At 39.9% G+C, this 20,672-nt stretch overlaps 1 protein-coding gene across 1 annotated transcript; it reads right to left on the reverse strand.

Annotated features, from left to right (window-relative positions):
- Positions 1 to 1,485: 1,485 nt before the first annotated feature.
- LOC103116502 (mammaglobin-B-like) lies at positions 1,486 to 7,281 on the reverse strand. Its single transcript, XM_007526398.3, has 3 exons — positions 7,125 to 7,281; positions 4,469 to 4,656; positions 1,486 to 1,689 (listed from the first exon to the last, which is right to left on the reverse strand). The coding sequence occupies exons 1-3, from the start codon at positions 7,177 to 7,179 to the stop codon at positions 1,651 to 1,653; spliced, it is 282 nt and encodes a 93-aa protein (XP_007526460.2). The 5' UTR covers positions 7,180 to 7,281; the 3' UTR covers positions 1,486 to 1,650.
- Between the last annotated feature and the right edge of the window lie 13,391 nt (positions 7,282 to 20,672).

The following is a 20,672-nucleotide window of genomic DNA, read 5'->3' on the forward strand; positions in this document are numbered from 1 at the left end:
TGTGGGTTCTGAGGCAATTATTCACCATGTTCTCATCAGGAGAACAATGTGTAAAGGCCCCCAGTATACAGCCCCAGCCTCCCCTTGCTTGAGCCTCTGAGGGTAGTAACAAATGGGTAGTAACAAATCACAGTTGCATTTGGTGAGTCTTAGGGGAGTACTCTTTTCCATTCAGAAGTCTTTTTATTGATAAAACAGACTGAAGGTGGCTCAACTGGCAGACTGCCAGACTGTTACCAGCTGCTCCGGAGTAGATATGGGCTTTAGCCCCAGGAATCTCTCCTTAGGCTTCTTGCTGTCTTTGAGCCACATGTGTTTTCACTCACTAGTGAATTTGTGGGTTTTCAAAGTAGTCCTAGTATCTTCTTGTTGCAGTCTCAGGTGACCTTTGATATTCTTATTTTTCTCAACTGGGTAGAGCTGGAGGACTGTGCAGAGTTGTGCTTTCTGGATGCTCTGGTGATTTGGTGGGTTCCCAAAGTAGCTCTAGTCCTGTCTTGTTGCAGTCCCAGGTGGTCTCCTTTGATATTCCTCAGTATTGATGCCATTATAAATTATTACCACAGTCTTATGGAAAAGGGGATAAATATGAAAAGTCATATTAAGATTATCCTTCTCTCTATCAAATACTTCAAGAGCCATGCACCATGAGAGAGTAAAAAAAATTCCCAAATCTCATCTTGCAAGAGCCAAACACATACACACAAACACATGCACATAGACACATGCACACAAACACATACACACAAACACATGCACACAGACACATACACACAAACACATGCACACAAACACATACACACAGAACTCTGGTGGTGGGAACTGTATGGAATTGTACCCCTGTTATCTAGCAATCTTGCTAATCATTATTAAATCACTAATGGAAAATAGACACCCAAAAACTTGTCAATTTGCAACTGTGACTTCTTTTTTTAAAATTTTTCTTTTAAATCCCATCTTATATTAATTAGTGATTTATATGATTACAAATTGATAGGAGTGTACATACACACCATTCAACTGTAATTTCTTAAGTAACTTACTTAGACACAAATGGGTGCAGGAGAGAAAAAAGTTGTGTATGTGAGAGAGAGACTCAGGACTTAATAAACCACTGTTAGTGGCAGCAGGTTCTATTCTGCAAACAGAGGACATGGTTGAAAGAAGGCAGGCAAGGAATTTCTGTGGCCTTAAATTGTGAATATGGAGTTATCAAAAAATTGAACTGCCCAGAAAGATTAGGCAAAACCTGACCGAGAACTAACCCTGTATGGGTTACTCAGGTACCAGTACCTGGATAGGGAAAGATGCCTGCTTTTTTTTTTTTTTTTAACACTCAGAAGAAATTCTCCTTTTCTGTTACCCCTGAACACTGAACCCATAAATCACTGATTTTTTTTTCCAAAAAATGAATGTGTTAGAGTGCATGTAAGTGTGATAGTTGAGACTCCCTACAATCTCCATTTTAATCAGATCATGATAAACTTTTAGCTTGCAGATACTTTATTGAAATGAAAGTACATCTGAAGTTTCAACAGTTGTCTTGATGTTTGTAGATCAATTGACGGGAAAGAAAAATTGTGGTTATAGGAACCAACTTCAGTGTCTGAGCATCCTCTGGAGTCTGGGAGCCAAGAATCCATTGGAACGTCAGTAGAGTGCACACCAAAAACTGTTATATACAGTTGTCTGGAAAATGAAAGAAAACAAACATCTCAGACACAACAATTAGATTTTCATTCCTCTCTTATGAACTAGAATGTTGACAATCATTTATCCTCATCCTCTTTGGGATTTGTCTTCAAAGATCTAACATCCAAGGACATGGCTGCTAAATGTCAAATCAGAATGAACTCACCATTGTATGATTGTATGAACTGTCCAGGACATCTGCTGAGGTCAAAGGTGCTGAAGTTTCTAGATGTTTCCTCCACTATGGATCCCAGTAATGAGTTTTTTAAGTTTCCTGTTCTTGTATGTATGTTATGTAGTAACTATGGTGTGTGGATTATCAAGTTTTAACTCAGTGTGGTTGAAAGAACAAGGGAATATGAAGAACAAGGGAATATGAAGTCACTGATTCCTGCCTAGCCTTGCCTGTCAGAGTCAGACACAGTTCACGTCATTCACTGAAGTGTTTGTGGGGTATTTATCTTTCCAAGTGTGTCATTTTTAAGAGGTTTTCTGTCCACTGGATCCATGAGTTACTGATGGAAAAGTTGTAAGTCTTTCAAAATATGTGGTCCTTATACTACTTGGTGGGTGTGCTCAAATGGGGAAGATAGATCACTGAAGCACACTAACTTAACAAACCAACCAACAAACATAAGAAGTAAACAAACTGGAAGACTTTGTGAGATTCTGGATTTTAATATTAAAAGGCTGAAGACACAAAATGTTGGTGGTGGGTGTGGCAGCAGTGGGGAATTATAACTGTAAACTTATAATCTTGTAAAAAGCTATTAAATCATTAGGAAAAATATTTATCTTTCTATTCCAAAAGAATAGCCTAATCTTGGGTTTTCAGAAATGTTCCTACCATTCCTAATTATGCTGCCTTGCTCAATAATCTTTTTTTAAAAAGAAACAAGGTAAAACACGTAGCATGACGTATCACCTTGACCATTTTTTAATTCTTTAACATTGCACTTACTTTCATATAACCAATTTCTAGAAATTGTTGTTATTGCAAGTGTGAAATTTTCATATCCATTAACAACTCTTCTTTGTCTCACTCTTTGAACCTTGGAAGTCATTATTCTACTTCCTATTTCAGAGAGACTGGCAATTAGAAAGCACAGGTGAACACATTCTCTCCATATTTGTGCTCCGTCATTGACTCATTTCATGTGTCATCATGTCTTCAGAGTTCATCCATTTTGTTCCATCATCAAAATTTCCTGAGGTGATGTGCATGTTAATCCTTAAGCTTTGACAGTATATCAGAATTTCTTACAATGGAATGCCTTGGACTGTTTTTGAGGAGTGGCAACAAATACCAGAAAGCCCTTCAACATGACAAAGAATTGTTCATGATAAAACCACTAGATTTTGTTTTAAACTGTGCCATGAGCCACAATGGAATCATAGCCATGCTGTATACTTGCATTCCTGATACGCTTAAAGAATGGCCAAGGCTGCACGCATTCAGGACCTGTCTTCCTAGATTGGCAAAATATGTTGAACCTGCCTCCCGTCAAAGAGTGGGGCAGTCCCTACCATTCCTTTTCTACATTGAGGGCAAGCTCTTGTAGAGGCCCTGAAGAGGGCTTGTGATGTTGTTCCTGATGGAAATAACAACCAGTGGTGTTGGAAAGAGGGATCTGTTAGATGTCTGGGCTCATCATATCTATGTGGTAATCCAAGGATTCCCTGACTAGGGTCCCAGATGATGGGGTGGTCTGGTAGTGACCAAAAGGGCCATCATTTGTGGAGTCAGCCTTACCAATGTGTCCTGGAATTTCACCTCCCCAGAGTCCTAACCCATCAGGTAAAGACAGAAAAAAAAAAAAAAACCTGAGAATATGGATTGGCCTGAAAATGTCCACATTCACTGGAGAAGCAGTTACTGAAGCCACCTTACACCTGCACCCATAAAGAATTTTCATTCATACTCCCAGAGGAGTATTTTCCCTAAAGAATAGGGAAATTTCCAATGGAGGAGATGGGATACAGAACTCTGGCGGGAATTATATGAAATTATACCCCCTCTCTGACATGCAGTCATCTATCTCAGTCATAATGAAATCACTAATAAAAAAAAATCTTAAAAGGAAAAAAAAAAAAAAGAGTGGCCAAGTATTCCAACTGGATAGGCTAATATGTCTATATTGCTTGAAAGTTTATGGTCAACTCTTTCAAGTTAAAATATGTAGAATTTGCCTGAGATAATGAGATAAGAAGCTCAGCCTTTCTCGCCAACATAAGCCAGGAAAGGTATCGATTTGGAGAAAAAAAAAAAACAGTTATATAGAACCTTCTTTAGACAGTATTTTCAACAATATGAAAAAAAAACTTCTGAAAAATGTACTGACTTTTCTGTAAAGAAGGGATCTAGTGTACTGAGAATTCCAACAACTGAGGGATATTTTCAGAATCTCAGTTATTTTTACATTGTTGTAAAATGTGTGTGTGTGTGTGTGTGTGTGTGTGTGTGTGTGTGTGTGTGTGTGTGTGTGTGTGTGTGTACTGGGTACTTGAGGGGTTGGTAATGTTTTGGCTGTGCAATCTTTTTTCTCTTTTATAGTCATCATTCAGTCAACATCCCACAAATTAAAGGGCACACCAGGACTGGGCCCCCCGGGGACTCCCCTGGAGTAAAGTCAGCAGATTCACCACACCTTGGATCCACTGTAATAAAGTCAGACCTGCTCATCATTTGCTTCGTCAAGAATAGAGAGAATACTGATATGATGAGGAGCTGATGGTTCCCACTGACTGGTTCTTAAAGCATAGGAGAAGAAATTACCATCATTTCTTGTATGTTGGCCAGTGTCTCCTTTGATTGACTGTTGAACAGATGCTTCATTTTCTGAAAGGCGTTTTCCTCAGCATCAGTCTCTATATATGCTTCAAGATCTTTAGTAAACTCAGCTGGGGACATGGAGGCATCAATTGTCTTGCTAACTATATCCTCAATAAATTGGCAGCCAGAACCTAGGAAAAGAGCATGGGAAATTGGGTTCAGTTGTACATGTTTGAGCCCTAAGTATTAAAAAACATTATTAGAGATTTAATATTGATTTACAAAATTACAAAATAATATGGGTGCAAATCTGCACCGTTTCCACCATTAGAGTTCTGTATCTCCATTCCTTTCACTGTAAGCTACAACAGTTCTCTTAAAGTTGCAGATATTAACTATTCTTTCTACAACTATCTGTCTTATTTGTATGTACTTGCCCACATTTCCCTATGGTCCCTCTTCTTTTTCAAGACACACATACACTTATTACTATATCCAAATGTCCCTTTCTTTCCCCTCTTTTCCCTGTGGGTCCTGATGGAGTTGGGGCTCACAGTCCTCTGGTCATCTTCCCCCTATAATTTCTTCCCCATTGGGAGGATGGGCCAAAATTACGTTTGGGTGATCCCCAATTTTGTCTACAGGCAATGCTTGTCATTTTCTTAGATTTTTATGGAGATACACAGACAGAAAGATACAGTGATTGGTGAGAGTACACTCAGGATATGGAATTTCCTTGAAAGTTCGAGATGTCTACCCTCATTTCCCCTCCTACGAATGAACACTCTGTAACCATGGTGAAGGAGGCAGCTCTGGAGTTGAAATGCTCTGACTTAGTGCAACACACCAAATGCAATTTGCTCTTTCCTTGTACAGAATTATGCTATGTCTCACGGTTATCCTTCCAAGCATGAGGGAGGGTTTCACAACACTGAAGGCATCTTGGGTTTAGAAATAACGCAGGAACTCTGTGGATGCTGAGTACTTTCTTCCACACAAAGAGAAAAATGAAAGACATCTTTCTTCAGGAAGTGATCTATGGTGGAGTATTATTCTGCATACACAAGAGAAGGGGTTTGTTCTTGGCACAGCAATATTAATTCAGTTACCTCTGAGTATGTTTCTTTGAATACAACTGCTCCTACTTCAATAACAAGTGAAGTAGGGCCAGTGAAACCACACACTTGGATGGTGGACTGCTTAGTTAGCCATGTGTGCAGCTCAGGCTTGAATCTGCCCCCACTGCATAGTAGCAAATTTTGGTACGATAATCACTTTCTCTTAATCATGTCTCTCTCTCTCTCTCTCTCTCTCTCTCTCTCTCTCTCAATAATAAAAAAGAACCAATGAGGGAGGACATTCAAAAGAGCTCAGAGCTAGGACAAAGCAGGCCAGCTGTGGCATGTCTTTTTCCCTAAGGCTTTTCCTCCACTGAATCTCCCTTTCAGGATTGAGACCTTCAGGGTTGTGAGGTCTTTTTTCCAGTCACCCTTTTCCAAATAAAAAGTCTCCAGATGTGATCATAGGGAAAGAGTCAAATCAATTTTGCCAATGGACTAGAATGAGTCTGCTATGGTTCCTTGGAGCACACACTACAACCTGTTCCTCTCTCTTAGAAGTTTCCTCTTTACATGGAAGGAGATTCTTGGCGACTCTCCTTAAGTCCTCTGCACATAAAGGCAGGGATGTCTGAGACCATTACCTTCATCTTGCCCCCAGTGCAATACTCAGTTCAGGTATTTATCCAGAGTCTCATCCTTGTTGGTCATCACGGAATCTGTGATGATGGTGATGACTGTCCTGAATGGCAGGAGACACCAGGTGAAGCTCAGTGCAGAGCCAGAACCTTGGGGAGTCTCTCTCTCTCTCTCTCTCTCTCTCTCTCTCTAATTTGAAACATAAGATATATGTTCTCATTCCTTGTCCTTTGTAAACAAACCATATGCATGCATATATTTTGCATGTTATCTTTTATATTGTATATTTGTTTCTTAAAATCATACTACACACTTTTCTGACACAGAAAATTTTATTTTACTGCTCCAGTATATTTGTATATTGGGTTGTTTCATTATTCTAAAAGGTATTTTCCTCATTTGACTATAATTCTTAATTTATTTAGATGGATTCCACAAAGCATATTTTAAAATATATACATTTTAGGCATGTTTTATTAAAAAACATTAAAATTATCTCTAGTGATGATGTAACAGTTAAACTTCCTAGTTCTTTCTTTCTTTATATAAATTTTTTATTTATATATTTTTCACCACTCCCATCACCAAAGGTCTGTGTCCCCGTCCCCACCCCCACAGATAACCACTGTAGTTGTCTCACATTCTTAGAAATAGGTTGGCAATTGGTTTTTTTCTCATTTGCACACTTCATGTTCCATGTTCCACATGAGTGAAAGCATTTTAGAGTTGTCCTTCACCTCCTTACTTGCTCCACTAAGCATAATCTTCTCCAATTCCATGCACTTGATCCCAAAGACAGAACATCTCTCTAGAGGTCCTGGAAATTCTGACAATTATTAGTTGTCTGACACAGAGATCTCTTACACCGCAGCTGTTTGCCCGGGTGTTCAGTGATTGGGAATCCTGTGCAGGGGACCAGAGGGCTCCCTTTTTTCCAGCCCACCTTCCCAGTCAGGACTCACCTGCAGAGCAGTAAAGGGGGAGGGCACTGAGCATGAACACAGTCACCAGCTTCATGGTGGAGACAGCAGATGGTGGTGACTGCTCTCTCCAGTGTGGTTTTGAGGTGAGCTCCAGAGCTCCTCCTTTTATTCTCCTGGTCCCCACCTTCACCTCTCCAATAGAGAGAGAGTGAGTCACAGAGTCCACATGGCTGTGGACCAGGTTGGACAGAGGAGCTAAACAGAATCCAGTCCAGCCTACACTCTGTTCAAATCGAAGGACTCAGAGTACTTCCTCAGTCAGTTTTGGATCTGAAAAGTAGAAGACACACAGCCTTTGGTAAAATTAATGCCAAATTGCTTATTAAATAAACAAGCAAACGACCATAGTGCAAGCCTGTTTTCAGTGCTCTGTTTTATTATTGAGACTGTCACTATATCTCTTCCTTTTGCTTCTTTTTTCCTTTCTTCCTCTTGTATCTCTTTTCTGTTTTTATATTTGTCAAAGTGCAAATAGCTTCCTGTCTGTGGCCCTGTCTGTTCCTGCTGTGTTAGCTGTCATTAGATGTGTGACACTACATCGCACCTCTAGGAAGCTGACTTCCACAACCGTAGACACTTTATTAAGTTGCGTGGAGTTTGCAAATAATGCCTCAACTTTCCAGTACATTTTTCATTTTCTTCTTTTTCAAACAGAATAGGTCAGCGAAATATGTCAGTGTTGTGGGGCCAGATGGTGGTGCAGCTGGTTGAGCACATATGTTCCAATGCACAAAGACCTGAGTTCGAGCCCCTGATCCCCACCTTTAGGGGAAAAGCTTTGTGAGTGGTGAAGCAGGGCTGGAGGTGTCACTCTTTCTCTCTGCCTCTCTGTTTGCCCCTATCCACTCAATTCTAGATGTCTTTGTCCAGTAAATAAGTGGTAATAAAAATTGTAAATAGGTAAATACCTCAGTGTTGTTAATTAATTATAAGACTATAAATTCACTTTGATGTATTCTTTAGTATCTTTGAGGCCTTTTCTCAGTATTCCACGAATGATGTCAGTAAGTGAATAATTGTGCAGCGGAGGTAGTGGTGATGGGAGAGTAAAGATAGATTGGGACAGCTGTAGTTGTGGATTTGAATTTTGACAGCAATACTGGTGGTGAAATGGGCTTGGATAATCATAAGCAAAATTATTTATTTGTTCCTTTCCTCATTTGTAAAATGATTCAAATGCTGTCATGCTTATATGTGTATACACAAGAATAATCAAATGAGTATAGGTAATATATAATTGGACAAATTGGTCATTTTCTATAGTCAATCAACCACTAGGAATATCTGAACTACACCACTAAATTATTAGAACTGACAAAAGTTTTCATGTAGCTAAACAGAAGTTCAGAATACAAATTTGAAAGATTCCCACCTTCTTCCTACTTTACTTCCCTCAATCACTGTAAGTCTAAATTTGTCAGATAAAGGAAGGACTACAAAAGGTGAATAAGAGCAAGAGATCAGTACACTTTAATGATGGCCTTTTTGGTCACTACCAGGCCACCCTAGTCAGGTAATACTTAGATTCCCATTTAGGTATGATGGACCTAGATCTCGGATAGACCCCTCTCTCCACCATAACTGGTCATATCCATCAGGAATAACATCATAACCCATCTTGTGGGCCTCTACCAGACTTGCCCTCAATGTAGAATAACAGTGGTAGAAATTGCCACAAGGGCCAAAGAGAGGCTGGGTCAATATTTTCTGCCATTTGAAGAAGACTTATTCTGAAATAAATGAAACCTAGAATGTTCCTAGCAATGACCATGGAATACGAGCTCAGACTGACAGGGATGCAGAGGTTACACAGGCTCCTGTGCTAAGAATAGTTATGGGCCCTAGGCCAGATCAATGGAGTTTATAGTTAACGTTATTTATATACTTTTTCCATATTTGGGAGCTACACAGCCCTAATCCAGCTTCTAGTCCTATTTCCAACTCTGACACCATCTCTCCAGACAATACTCTTAACCCACCTGCATGTTAACTGTTCAGTCAGGTAAAAATTATTAAATTCATGGCCCCTTAGAATATACCTAAAATAAACTTCCTAGCTTCTTCCTACATGACAGCCCCATATCTTCTGCTAATCTCGTACCTTTCAGTTTATTAAACAACTTGGTTAATATTTACTTATTAAACAAGTGTTTAATTTAATTAAAGATGTATACAATTTGTTTAATTAAATAAGTAACATGTTAATTACAAATAATTTAAATAGTTTAAATAACAAATAATTTATTCAATTATTAAACTATTTGTTCTGCTTTATATCTTAATGTTATTCAGCCACCAAGTTGCAGATGCTACCATATTGTCAAATTGGCTTCCCTGGACAGATGACCTCACCAATGAAGTTGGAACCCCATGTCTCCAGAGCACCAATGAAGTTGGAACTCCACTTCTCCAGAGTCGTACCCCACTAGAAAAAGATAGAAATAGGTTGGGCTAGGGCAGCAGCTGATGAGGTGGCCTGATAGTGACTAAAGAGTCATCATTAAAGTATGCCAGTCTCTTGCTTTTATTCAGCTTTTGCAGTCCTTGCTTTGATAAGGATAGCTTGGGTGTAAGTGAGGGAAGTATAATATGAAATAGGTGAAGAGGATATCTAAGTCAAAGTAGACATTATTTCATTATCAACTTATACTGACTCACTGTAGACTATTGTGTGCTTTCAGGTATATATTTTGCCCTAATTTACAGATACATGTGAACATATGCTCTATCTCATGGGACCTGGTCTATGTCTAGGTTTTTGGACTTTGTTGGGAAGTGAACCACCTGGAATGGAATTAGAGAATCCTATGAAAGGAAAGGTCTCACCCGAGTAATGAGGCTGAAGGGGTGACATTCCATGTCAGACATCTCTGGTCAGGGAGTCCTGCGGTTCCTAAACAGACATGATGGGCCTAGACCTCAAATAAATCCCTCTCTCCATTGTTACTGGTCATCTATATCAGGAACAGCAAAACAGACCCCTCTGAGGACCCCCATAGGACCTTGCTCTCAACTTGGACCAACAATGTTATAGAATGTTCCATCCTCTGAAGGGAGCTGGACAACATACTCTATCTACTACCTGAGGAAGATGGGTCTTGATATTGGGGCAACTTGGAATGTTCGTACTGATAACCACAGAATATGAGCTCAGATCTACAGGGATGCAGAGGTCACATAGACTCCTAAGCTGAATATGGGCCCCAGATCAAATCAAATCGATGAGGTCTACACTCAACAATATTTATATACCTTTCCCATATTTGGGAGCTACTCTCCCCTGATCCAGCTTTCTGGTCCTTTTTCCAGCCATGACAACATCTCCCCAGACAATAACTAGGATCCACCTGCATATCAGATTTCAGGCTCAGGGGGAAAAAAAAAAAACTAGTATAGACACAGGCCCTTTGGAATATAACCAAATATGTGCCTACTAGACACATATCTACAGAATGGAGATCCTTCATCTGCACTACTTCAGCCTATAGGTTCATGATTAGTCAACAACTTGTTTGGCTTTATGTTAACTCTCTTTTCAGCTCCCAGGTTCCAGATGCTACCATGATACCAACTGGACTTCCCTGGACAGACAATCCCACCGATGTGTCCTGGAGCTCCAATTCCCTAGAACCCCGCCCCACTAGGGAAAGAGAAAGGCAGGCTGGGAGTATGGATTAACCTGTCAATGCCCATGTTTAGTGGGGAAGCGATTACAGAAGCCAGAGCTTCCACCTTCTGCATCCCACAATGACCTTGGGTCCATACTCCCAGAGGGTTAAAGAACTGGAAAGTTATCAGGGGAGGGAATGGGATACAGAGTTCTGGTGGTGGGAGTTATGTAGAGTTGTACTCCTTTTATCCTATGGTTTTTGTCAGTGTTTCCTTTTCATATATAAAAATCTTTTTAAAATAGTTGAGGGCAAGGTCCTATGGGGGCCCACAAAAGGGGTCTATTGTGTTGTTCCTGATAGAAATGACCGGTAACAATGGAGAGAGGGATTTATTCAAGGTCTAGGCCCATCAAGTCTGTTTGGGAATCTCAGGACTCCCCAAATAGGGCCCCAGCTGATGGAATGGCCTGATAGTGACTAAAGAGTCATCGTTAAAGTATGCCAGTCTCTTGCCCTTATTCAGCTTTTGCAGTCCTTGCTTTGATAAGGTTAGCTTTAGAGTGAGTGAGGGAAGTGTAGTAGGAAGTAGGTGAGGAGGGTATCTAAGTCAAAGTAGACATTATTTCATTATCAACTTATATTGACTCACTGTAGACTATTGTGTACTTCTGCTTTCAGGTATATATTTTGCCCTAATTTATGGATACATGTGAACATATGCTCTATCTCATGGGACCTGGTCTATATCTAGGTTTTGGGACTTTGTTGGGAAGTGAATTACCTGGAATGGAATTAGAGAATCCCATGAAAGGAAAGGTCTCACCCGAGTAATGAGGCAGAAGGGTTAACATTCCATGCCTGACGTCTCTGGACATAGTCTGAAGTGAAGCATGCTGAGGTGGTACTCATTGTGTTGATTAGGTTGGGATCAGCAAATGCAATATCATTTGGTATCAATTGAGAGAAGCATGCAGGAAAGTGAGCCCCACCCTAGAGGTTCCAGGACTGGGGCTAAAAAGGAAGTGGGAGGTTCCTGCTGTCTTAGGGTTTAAGAAGACAATAGGTAGTTATTGCTATAATCACATTATTTGGCAATTGAGTTAACTTTGAAATATCACTTTGTTAGGATGGACAATATACTCTATGATGGTGTCGATATTGGGGCAGCTTGGAATGTTCCTACTCATGACCACAGAATGTGAGCTCAGATCTACAAGGATGCAGAGGTCACATAGGGTCCTAAGCTAATTATGGGCCGCAGATCACATTAATGATGGAGCTTACAGTCAACAATATTTATACACCTTTCCCATATTAGGGAGCTACTCTCTTCCCTGATCCAGCTTTTTGGTCCTTTTTTCCAGCCATGATATCATCTCCCCAGACAATAACTAGGATCCACCTGCATATCAGATTTCAGGCTCACGGGAAAAATGAAAACAAAAACTAGTATAGCCATAGGCCCTTTGGAATATAACTAAAATATGCCTACTAGCTGTCTACAAAAGGGAGGACCCCCCCCAACTCTTCATCTGCACTATTCCCACCTTTAGGTTCGTGATTGGTCAACAATTTGTTTGGCTTTGTATGTTAACTCTCTTTTCAGCCACCAGGTTCCAGATGCTACCGTGATGCCAACTGGACTTCCCTGGGCAGACGGCCCCATCAATGTGTCCTGGAGCCCTACCTCCCCAGAGCTCTGCTCCACTAGGGAAAGAGAGAGACAGGTTGGGAGTATGGATCGACCTGTCAATACCCATGTTCAGCCATTAAAGAAGCTGGACCTCCCACCTTCTGCATCCCACAATGACCTTGGGTCCATACTCCCAGAGGGTTAAAGAACTGGAAAGCTGGGAGTCAGGCGGTAGCGCAGCGGGTTAAGCACACATGGCACAAAGGGCAAGGACCGGTGGCATAAGGATCCTGGTTTGAGCACCCAGCAACAACCCACCTGTAGGGTTGTTGCTTCACAGGTAGTGAAGCAGGTCTGCAGGTGTCTATCTTTCTTTCCCCCTCTCTGTCTTTTCCTCCTCTCTCCATTTCTCTCTGTCCTATCTAACAATGATGACATCAGTAACAACAATAATAACTACAACAACAATGAAAAACAAGGAAAACAAAAGGAAAAATAAATATTTTAAAAAAATAGGAAAGCTATCAGGGGAGGGAATGGGATACGGAGTTCTGGTGGTGGGAATTGTGTGGAATTGTACCCCTCTTATGCTATGGTTTTGTCAATGTTTCCTTTTTATAAATAAAAAAACATAAAAATTAATTTAAAAAATAATGAAATCCATAAAGCATGTTAAAGTAGAGTTGAATAGACATTATAAATCTTGATTTATAAAATCATGTAACTTTGTTCATAGACAGGAAAGGAATCAAAATCAACAGAGCCATTAAACTTTTTCCTGAAGTAAACATTTAATCCTTGAAAGAAATCAACTGTTCTTAAATTATTCCATATATTCAGGGCCACTACCATTACAAGCCTAACAGCATTCTAAGGTTTGTTCTGGTGTTGAACTGCTATTTATATATTTCAAAATATAAATTATGTAATTGTTGAACAGTGGAGAAGAACCAACACGAGGTCTAGAAAACCTGGGTTCATGCTCAGCATCAGAATGTCCTTTTAAAATATTTTTTATGAACTACTTCTTCTTCTTCTAGCGTTTGCCCTTCTTCTGTAGCCAGTTAATGGCTTTGAAAGTGACTGGGATCCATGTGGATTCAGTCGGCTAGGAAGGATCGTCAGTTTCCCCAATGAATGGGTACTCACGGGATGCACCACGGGAAGGTCGATCCAATGCATCCCGAATTACTAATAGTGGGTTACAAGACTGTAAGATTTCATTGTGTGGTTCCACACCACAACCACTGCCAAAGTTTTGTGTCTTTACCCTCCCACTTCCCATAAATAAACACCATATTCTCACAAGTCTTACAAAAAGTATGACTGCTTCTATTTACTTTTTAAGTTCATTTGCTCTTTCTTTCTTTTTTTCATGTATATCTGATCTTTAGATTCTACATATGAGCAAAAACATTGTTTTGTTGGGTAGTTGTCTTTCATCTCTTTACTTACTTCACCTAGCATAACCAACTCCAGTTACTGAAATGTCCTAATGGCATCTCTGTCCAGCTACCCTCAATAAGTTTGCTCATCAGTAATATGATGGGAAAATGGAGCTTGAATGATAAAAACAACAAGGTTCTCTATTAAGTGTATGTCAATAGAGTAAGTTCTAAAAATTATGAGTCAAAATGAGGAAATTATCAGTCATGGGATCAAGAAGAAGATCACCTCATTTTCTATTTCAAATATCAAACTGAATCCAACTAATTCTGTCAACAAAGGATGTTTATTTATACAAAGTGCTGGAAAAGTGGCTTCAGAACTGACTTTAGTTCCATTAACTCTTTTCTTGGTTAAAATGGTAACTTTAATTTAGTGTCTACTTTTGCACCATTGAGTCTCTGTGAATTATGCCCTGGTGTTTGGGGTGTGGGATGTGTGATCTCCTGGAGCTCTGGGTAGCAGCAGAACGCCTGCTGGCACTCTTGAACACCTGATGCATGGCTCACTGTCACCCTATAATCTGTGAGCTGAAAGGGAGTTAGTTCATGGCCTGAAAGAGTTCACTGGGGAACCAGGATTCTATGAGGGAAAGTTCCCTTCACCTTGTTTCCCAACTCTTGCCACTGTGTAATCATCCTGTGATGTCCAAGTCACTTCTTTGTCTGCCTTAGGGAGAAAATGAAGGAAGCATTCAATACTGCTTGATTTGTTCCAGAATTTTCTGTAGCAGTTTCTCTTTGTAAGTGTCCTAGTAGTTTTAGTTCCAAGTACTTTCATTCTGTGTTATTCATGATTCTACTAGTTATCCTACTCCCTTTGCTTCTTCTGTTTATTAGCAAAAGTTGAGACAACACTAGACCGGTGGGCAGTAAAAACCTTTCTGGGGAGATAGCATCATCCCAGATGTGCAGGAGGAGAGAGAGAGTTAGTTCAGGAAAAAGAGCTTTTACAGGTTCTGGACTCAGTTTTATATTACCATACACAGAACCATTATTTCTGAAAAAACAAGCAAGATCCAACTATTCTACGTTTCCAAGAACCACATCAAAAAGAAAGACAAACGGAAGTTTAGGGTGAAAAGGGCTGGGACAAGATTTCTCAAGCCAATAATTCAGACAAAGAGGCAGGAACAGCTATTCTAATAACAAATCAAATAGACTTTCAGTCAAAGAAGTTGAAAATAGAGATGAGCACTATATATTGATCAAAGAATCAATCTAAAAGGAAAACATAATCATCATACATATATATATATATATGCTCCCTTTATCTATGATGGAACACAAGGAGGTCTTACTTTGGGACTCATTAGGAAAAAAATACTAAAAAGAAAGTAAGAAAGAGAGAGAGAAAGAAAGAAAAAAGGAAAGAAAGGAAGGAAATAAAGGAAGGAAAGAAGAGGAAGGAAGGAAGGAAGGAAGGAAGGAAGAAAAAAAGAAACTACCATCTCCTGCCCCAGAGGGAACACAGAGGACAGTCACACTTGAAACACAAGGCAGGTGGGGAAAAATATCTGGGTGCAATTGCATGGAGAGGAGACAGGGCTAAAGATAGCTGGCAAGATCTCTGCGATGCAGAACTCAGACTTCAGTTCTAGCAATAGAAACAAGAAACTAGAAGAAGATCTTGGCTGAGGGTTAAAAAAAAGTGTTTTGCAGACACCTATCATGGTAAGATAAGAAATGTTACCCATATTTTAGCATCTACACTATAAACCATTAACCCTCCAATACAAGTAAAAAGAAAGGAAAAGAAATAAGGCAATAATGAAACTTAATGTCCTGGGCTGGTGCTCTGGTAACTTAATCTCCACTTTGATTTTCAGTCAGTTGAGCTTCTTGTCTGGATCTTTGACAGTTATTAACAACTGGTAGTGGTTTTGCCCACAAGGTGATAAGCAAATTTAATGAATAAATATCCTTAAGGATTCTAAAGAAAGAACTAACTCAATTATTTCCTGGTTCTTCTCCAAGTCCTCAGGTTATTTGACCTCTTCTCCTCACCTTTTTCCCAGAAAAAAAGACAATCTTACTCAAGAAATGGGAGCTTCTTTCCTCCTAGGATGATTATGGAGAATTTGTGTTCATTTTCACCACATGAAGTGTCACACTGGAGCCACCTCTGCATTTGTCAGAAATGCAAACTCCCCATGTCTTTTTTTTTTTTATATATATAAGATGAACTATTCCATCTTTTTTTAAAATCTTTTTTTAAAGATTTTATTTATTTATTCATGAAGAAGATAGGAGGAGAGAGAGAAAGAACCAGACATCACTCTGGTACATGTGCTGTCAGGGATAGAACTTGGGACCTCATGCTCAAGAGTTGAACACTTTATGCACTGCACTACCTCCCAGACCAACCCATGTCTTAATAGACCCTTTAAAAATAGATAGATTAAGTTTATTTACTATGAGACAAAGAGTGAAAATTTCACAGGATCAGGAGGAAGACAGAAAAAAAAGCACAACTGTAGCACAAGCAACATCAGGGACTAAAACCAGGAGCCTCAGGTATACAAGCCCTGTGTTCTGTCAGCTGAGTTAGCCACACACACTGCCCCCACAACTAACAAGTACCCTGAAGTTAGGATGGGCTATCCTTCTGTTCACCTTGTTGACTGACAGGTTACTCAAGAACAATTGTTAGCACCTGGCCTTCATTCCGCAGACATTTTCCCTTCAGCATTCCTTAGACATAAACTCAACTCTTATTAGGAAGAGTGGCACCTGCATTTGTCAGCCTTGAGTGATATTCCAGGACATATTGGTACATAAAATCCTTATTCATAGCTAAAGTTGGAAAACAAAGTGAAGCAAACAATACTGATGCCCAGTGGTCTTTTCCACCTCATCATTTAAATTGTATTCCTGAACTTGCTTATCACGTTGTCTGCCCAGGGAAGTGAGAATGACATCATGGTGGCATCTGCAATTTGGTAGCTGAAAGCATTAAGATATAAAGCAGAACAAATTGTTTAATAAGAAGAGAGAAGTGCTTCATTTTCCCTAAACCTTTCCTCTCCTAGCATTTTAAATTCACAGAGCACTGTTTTGCTTTTCAGTCAGCTAAGCTTATTGTCTGGATCTTAAGTGAGTTAGTTCTTTGTTCAGGATACTTAAGGCTATTTGTTCATTAAACTTGCTTATCAGTTCAGGAGGCAGGGCTATGGAGCAGCAGCAGCTGTGTCTGTCTCCTCTACTCTACTGGGTCAACTAGGAGATCATATGGGACCACAAGACAGGACTAGAAAGATTCAGGTACCCACCAAATCACCAGTGAGTGTAAATATTTATGGCTCTCCAACAGAGAGGAGGTTAGGGAGAGATTAAGTGGCTGGTAACAGTCCATCAGTTTACCAGCTCGGACACCACCTCCAGTCTGCTTCACCAACAAAAAGACAGCTAAAGGGAGGAGAGGACTCCCCTAAACTCAACAAATGCAACTGTGAGTCTCCATGGCTACCACCCTCAGAATCTGGAGCCTTCATGGCTACCGCCCTCAGAATCTGGAGCAGTAGCAGGGAGGCCCTGTGCTGACACCACAGGACAGAGAACTAATCAGGAAACTCAGGAGAAGACCTATACCTCCCTGGCATAGTGGTGGGGCTGTGAAAATCTCTTTGCATAAACACTGGATAATCTGCCACACCCTGCTTTATCTCTTGGTCAGGAGTCAATGATTAAGTTAAGAAGCCTACTTATAGTTTAAAAGCCCTCAGGCTCCCATAGCCTACAGGGAAGAAAAGGCACAAAAGAGGCTTTTAAGCCACTGTGCTCCAACTCAGGGATTAAAATAACACTGAGACAACTGTCAATTTCCACAAATGTGAACCCTTTAAGTACCTTACTTAGAAACAAGTCAATCCAGGCAAGAGTGATCAGTAATTTGAAAAGTACTGAGAGAGGGACCTCAAGACATACTATATAGAATGGTTAAATGAACAAGAAGAAATATTACAGAAATGAACCGGGAAGAGTCCAGCTAAAAGCCCCCCAAAGGGTGAAGCACAAAATAATGAGGTCAACATCCAAACACTAGCTGAGGAAATAATCACAGGAGTGAGTAAAAAGTTTGAAAGAATTGTCATCAGAAATGCAGAAACAACAAATGAGACTCTGGAAGGAAAAACTAATTATCTCAAGGTTAACAGAGAGCTGAAAGCTGAAATAGCTGAGCTAAGAACACAACTAGCTGAACAATCAACAGCAGTATCAGAACAGGGTAACAAAATAGATGAACTCCAGAAAACAGTACAGGGGAGAAAGAATAGAATCAATGAGGCTGAAGACAGAATTATCAAGATCGAGGATGAATTAGAGACAACTGAAAAAGAAGTAAGACATCTCAAAAAGAGATTAAGAGATACTGAATACAACAACAGAGACCTATGGGATGTCTTCAAAAGAAATGATATATGCATTATTGGCTTACCAGAGGAAGAGAGAGATGGAGGGGAAGAAAGCATTCTTCAGGCCATAATAGCTGAAAACTTCCCTAGTCTAGACAACATCAAAGACATAAAGGCTCAAGAAACCCAGAGGGTCCCAAACAGAATTAACCCAGACTTAAAGACACCAAGACATATCCTATTTAGAATGGAAAGGAATAAGGATAAAGAAAGGATCCTGGAGGCTGCAAGAGAAAAAAAAAAGTCACCTAGAGAAGAAAACACATAAGATTAGCGGCAGACTTCTCCACACAAACACTACAGGCCAAAAGAGAATGGCAAGATATCTATTGAGTACTCAATGAAAAAGGCTTTCAACCAAGAACACTGTATCCTGCTAGGCTGTCATTCAGACTAGATGGAGGCATAAAAACTTTCTCAGACAAGCAACAGTTGAAAGAATCAACTATCACCAGGCCTGCCCTGAAGAAAGTTCTGAAAGTTCTCCTATAAACAGTCAGACCACCATAAATATGCCACCCATCAGGACACTCTAAAAATCTACAATAATGGCATTAAAATATCTTTAGCCTTTGATATCAATAAATGTCAATGGCCTGAATTTACCTATTAAAAGGCACAGAGTAGGAAGATGGATCAGAAAACACAACCCTACAATATTCTGTCTATTCAACACCTAATTCAACAAGACAAACACAGACTCAAAGTGAAAGGATGAAAAATTATCACACAAGCCAATGACCCAAAAAAGAGCAGGAAGAACTACTGTCATATCTGACATGATAGACTTTAAAATAAAAAAAAATTTTAAATATAGGGATGGACATTACTTAATGCTCAGAGGATCAGTCAATCAAGAGGACTTAACAATTATTAACATCTATGCACCCAATGAGAAGCCATCTAAATACGTCAAACATCTACTGAAAGAGCTACAACAGTATCTTAACAGCAACACAGTAATAGTAGGGGACTTCTACACTCCACTCTCTCAACTTGTCAGATCATCCAGGCAGAAAAATCAATAAAGACATGAGGGAGCTAAATGAGGAGATAGATAAACAAAAACTATTGGACATTTCCAGAGTCATGCACCTCAATAAACCGGAATACATATTGTACTCAAGTCTACATGGATCATTCTCAAAGATAGACCATATGTTACGCCACAAAGACAACATCAGTAAATTGAAGAGCATTGAAATCATCCCAAGCGTCTTCTCAGACCACAGTGGAATTAAATTAACTCTTAACAGTCAACAAAAGATTAGTAATAGTTCCAAAATGTGGAAGCTCAACAGTACACTACATGACAACTACTGGGTCAAAGAGGAAATAAAGGAAGAAATCAAAATGTTTCAAGAGTTCAGTGAAAATGAAGACAAAAACTATCAGAATATTTGGGACACAGCTAAGGCAGTACTGAGAGGGAAGTTCATAGCCATACAAGCACACATTAGGAAACAAGAAAAAGCACAAATAAGCAGCTTGATTGCACATCTTAAAAGACCTAGAAGAAGAAGAATAAAGGAGTCCTACAGCAACCAGAAGGACAGAAATAATTAAAGTCAGAGCAGAAATAAATAACATTGAAAATAAGAAAACCATATAAAAGATCAATGAAAGTAAATGTTGGTTCTTTGAAAGAGTGAACAAAATCGACAAACCTTTAGCCAGACTCACAAAACACAAAAGGGAGAAGAACCAAATAAATCGGATTGTAAATGAAATAGGAGATATCACAACAGACACCACAGAAATTCAACATATCATGTGAGACTTCTTTTTTTTTTTTTTCCTCCAGGGTTATTGCCGGGCTCGGTGCCTGCACCATGAATCCACCGCTCCTGGAGGCCATTTTCCCCCTTTTTTGTTGCCCTAGTTGTTGCAGCTTCGTTGCGGTTATTATTGCCATTGTTGACGTTACTTTGTTGTTGGGTAGGATAGGACAGAGAGAAATGGAGAGAGGAGGGGAAGACAGAGAGAGAGGGGAGAGAAAGATAGACACCTGCAGACCTGCTTCGCCGCCCGTGAAGCGACTCCCCTGCAGGTGAGGAGCCGGGGGCTCGAACCGGGAACCTTACGCCGGTCCCTGCGCTTTGCGCCATGTGCGCTTAACCCACTGCGCCACCGCCCAACTCCCATCATGTGAGACTTCTATGAACAACTATATGCCACCAAGCTAGAGAATCTGGAAGAAATGAACGATTTCCTAGATACCTACGAACGTCAAAAAATAAGTAAAGAGGAACTAGATTACATGAACAGGCCATCACAGCTAATGAAATTGAAACAGTTATCAAAAATCTTCCCAAAAATAAAAGTCCTGGACCAGATGGTTTTACAAATGAATTCTACAAAACCTTCCAACAAGAACTAATACCTCTACTTTTAAAAGTCTTCCAGAAGATTGAGAACACTGG

Source organism: Erinaceus europaeus, chromosome 17 (genome assembly GCF_950295315.1).
Source record: "Erinaceus europaeus chromosome 17, mEriEur2.1, whole genome shotgun sequence".
NCBI classification, from domain to species: domain Eukaryota; kingdom Metazoa; phylum Chordata; class Mammalia; order Eulipotyphla; family Erinaceidae; genus Erinaceus; species Erinaceus europaeus.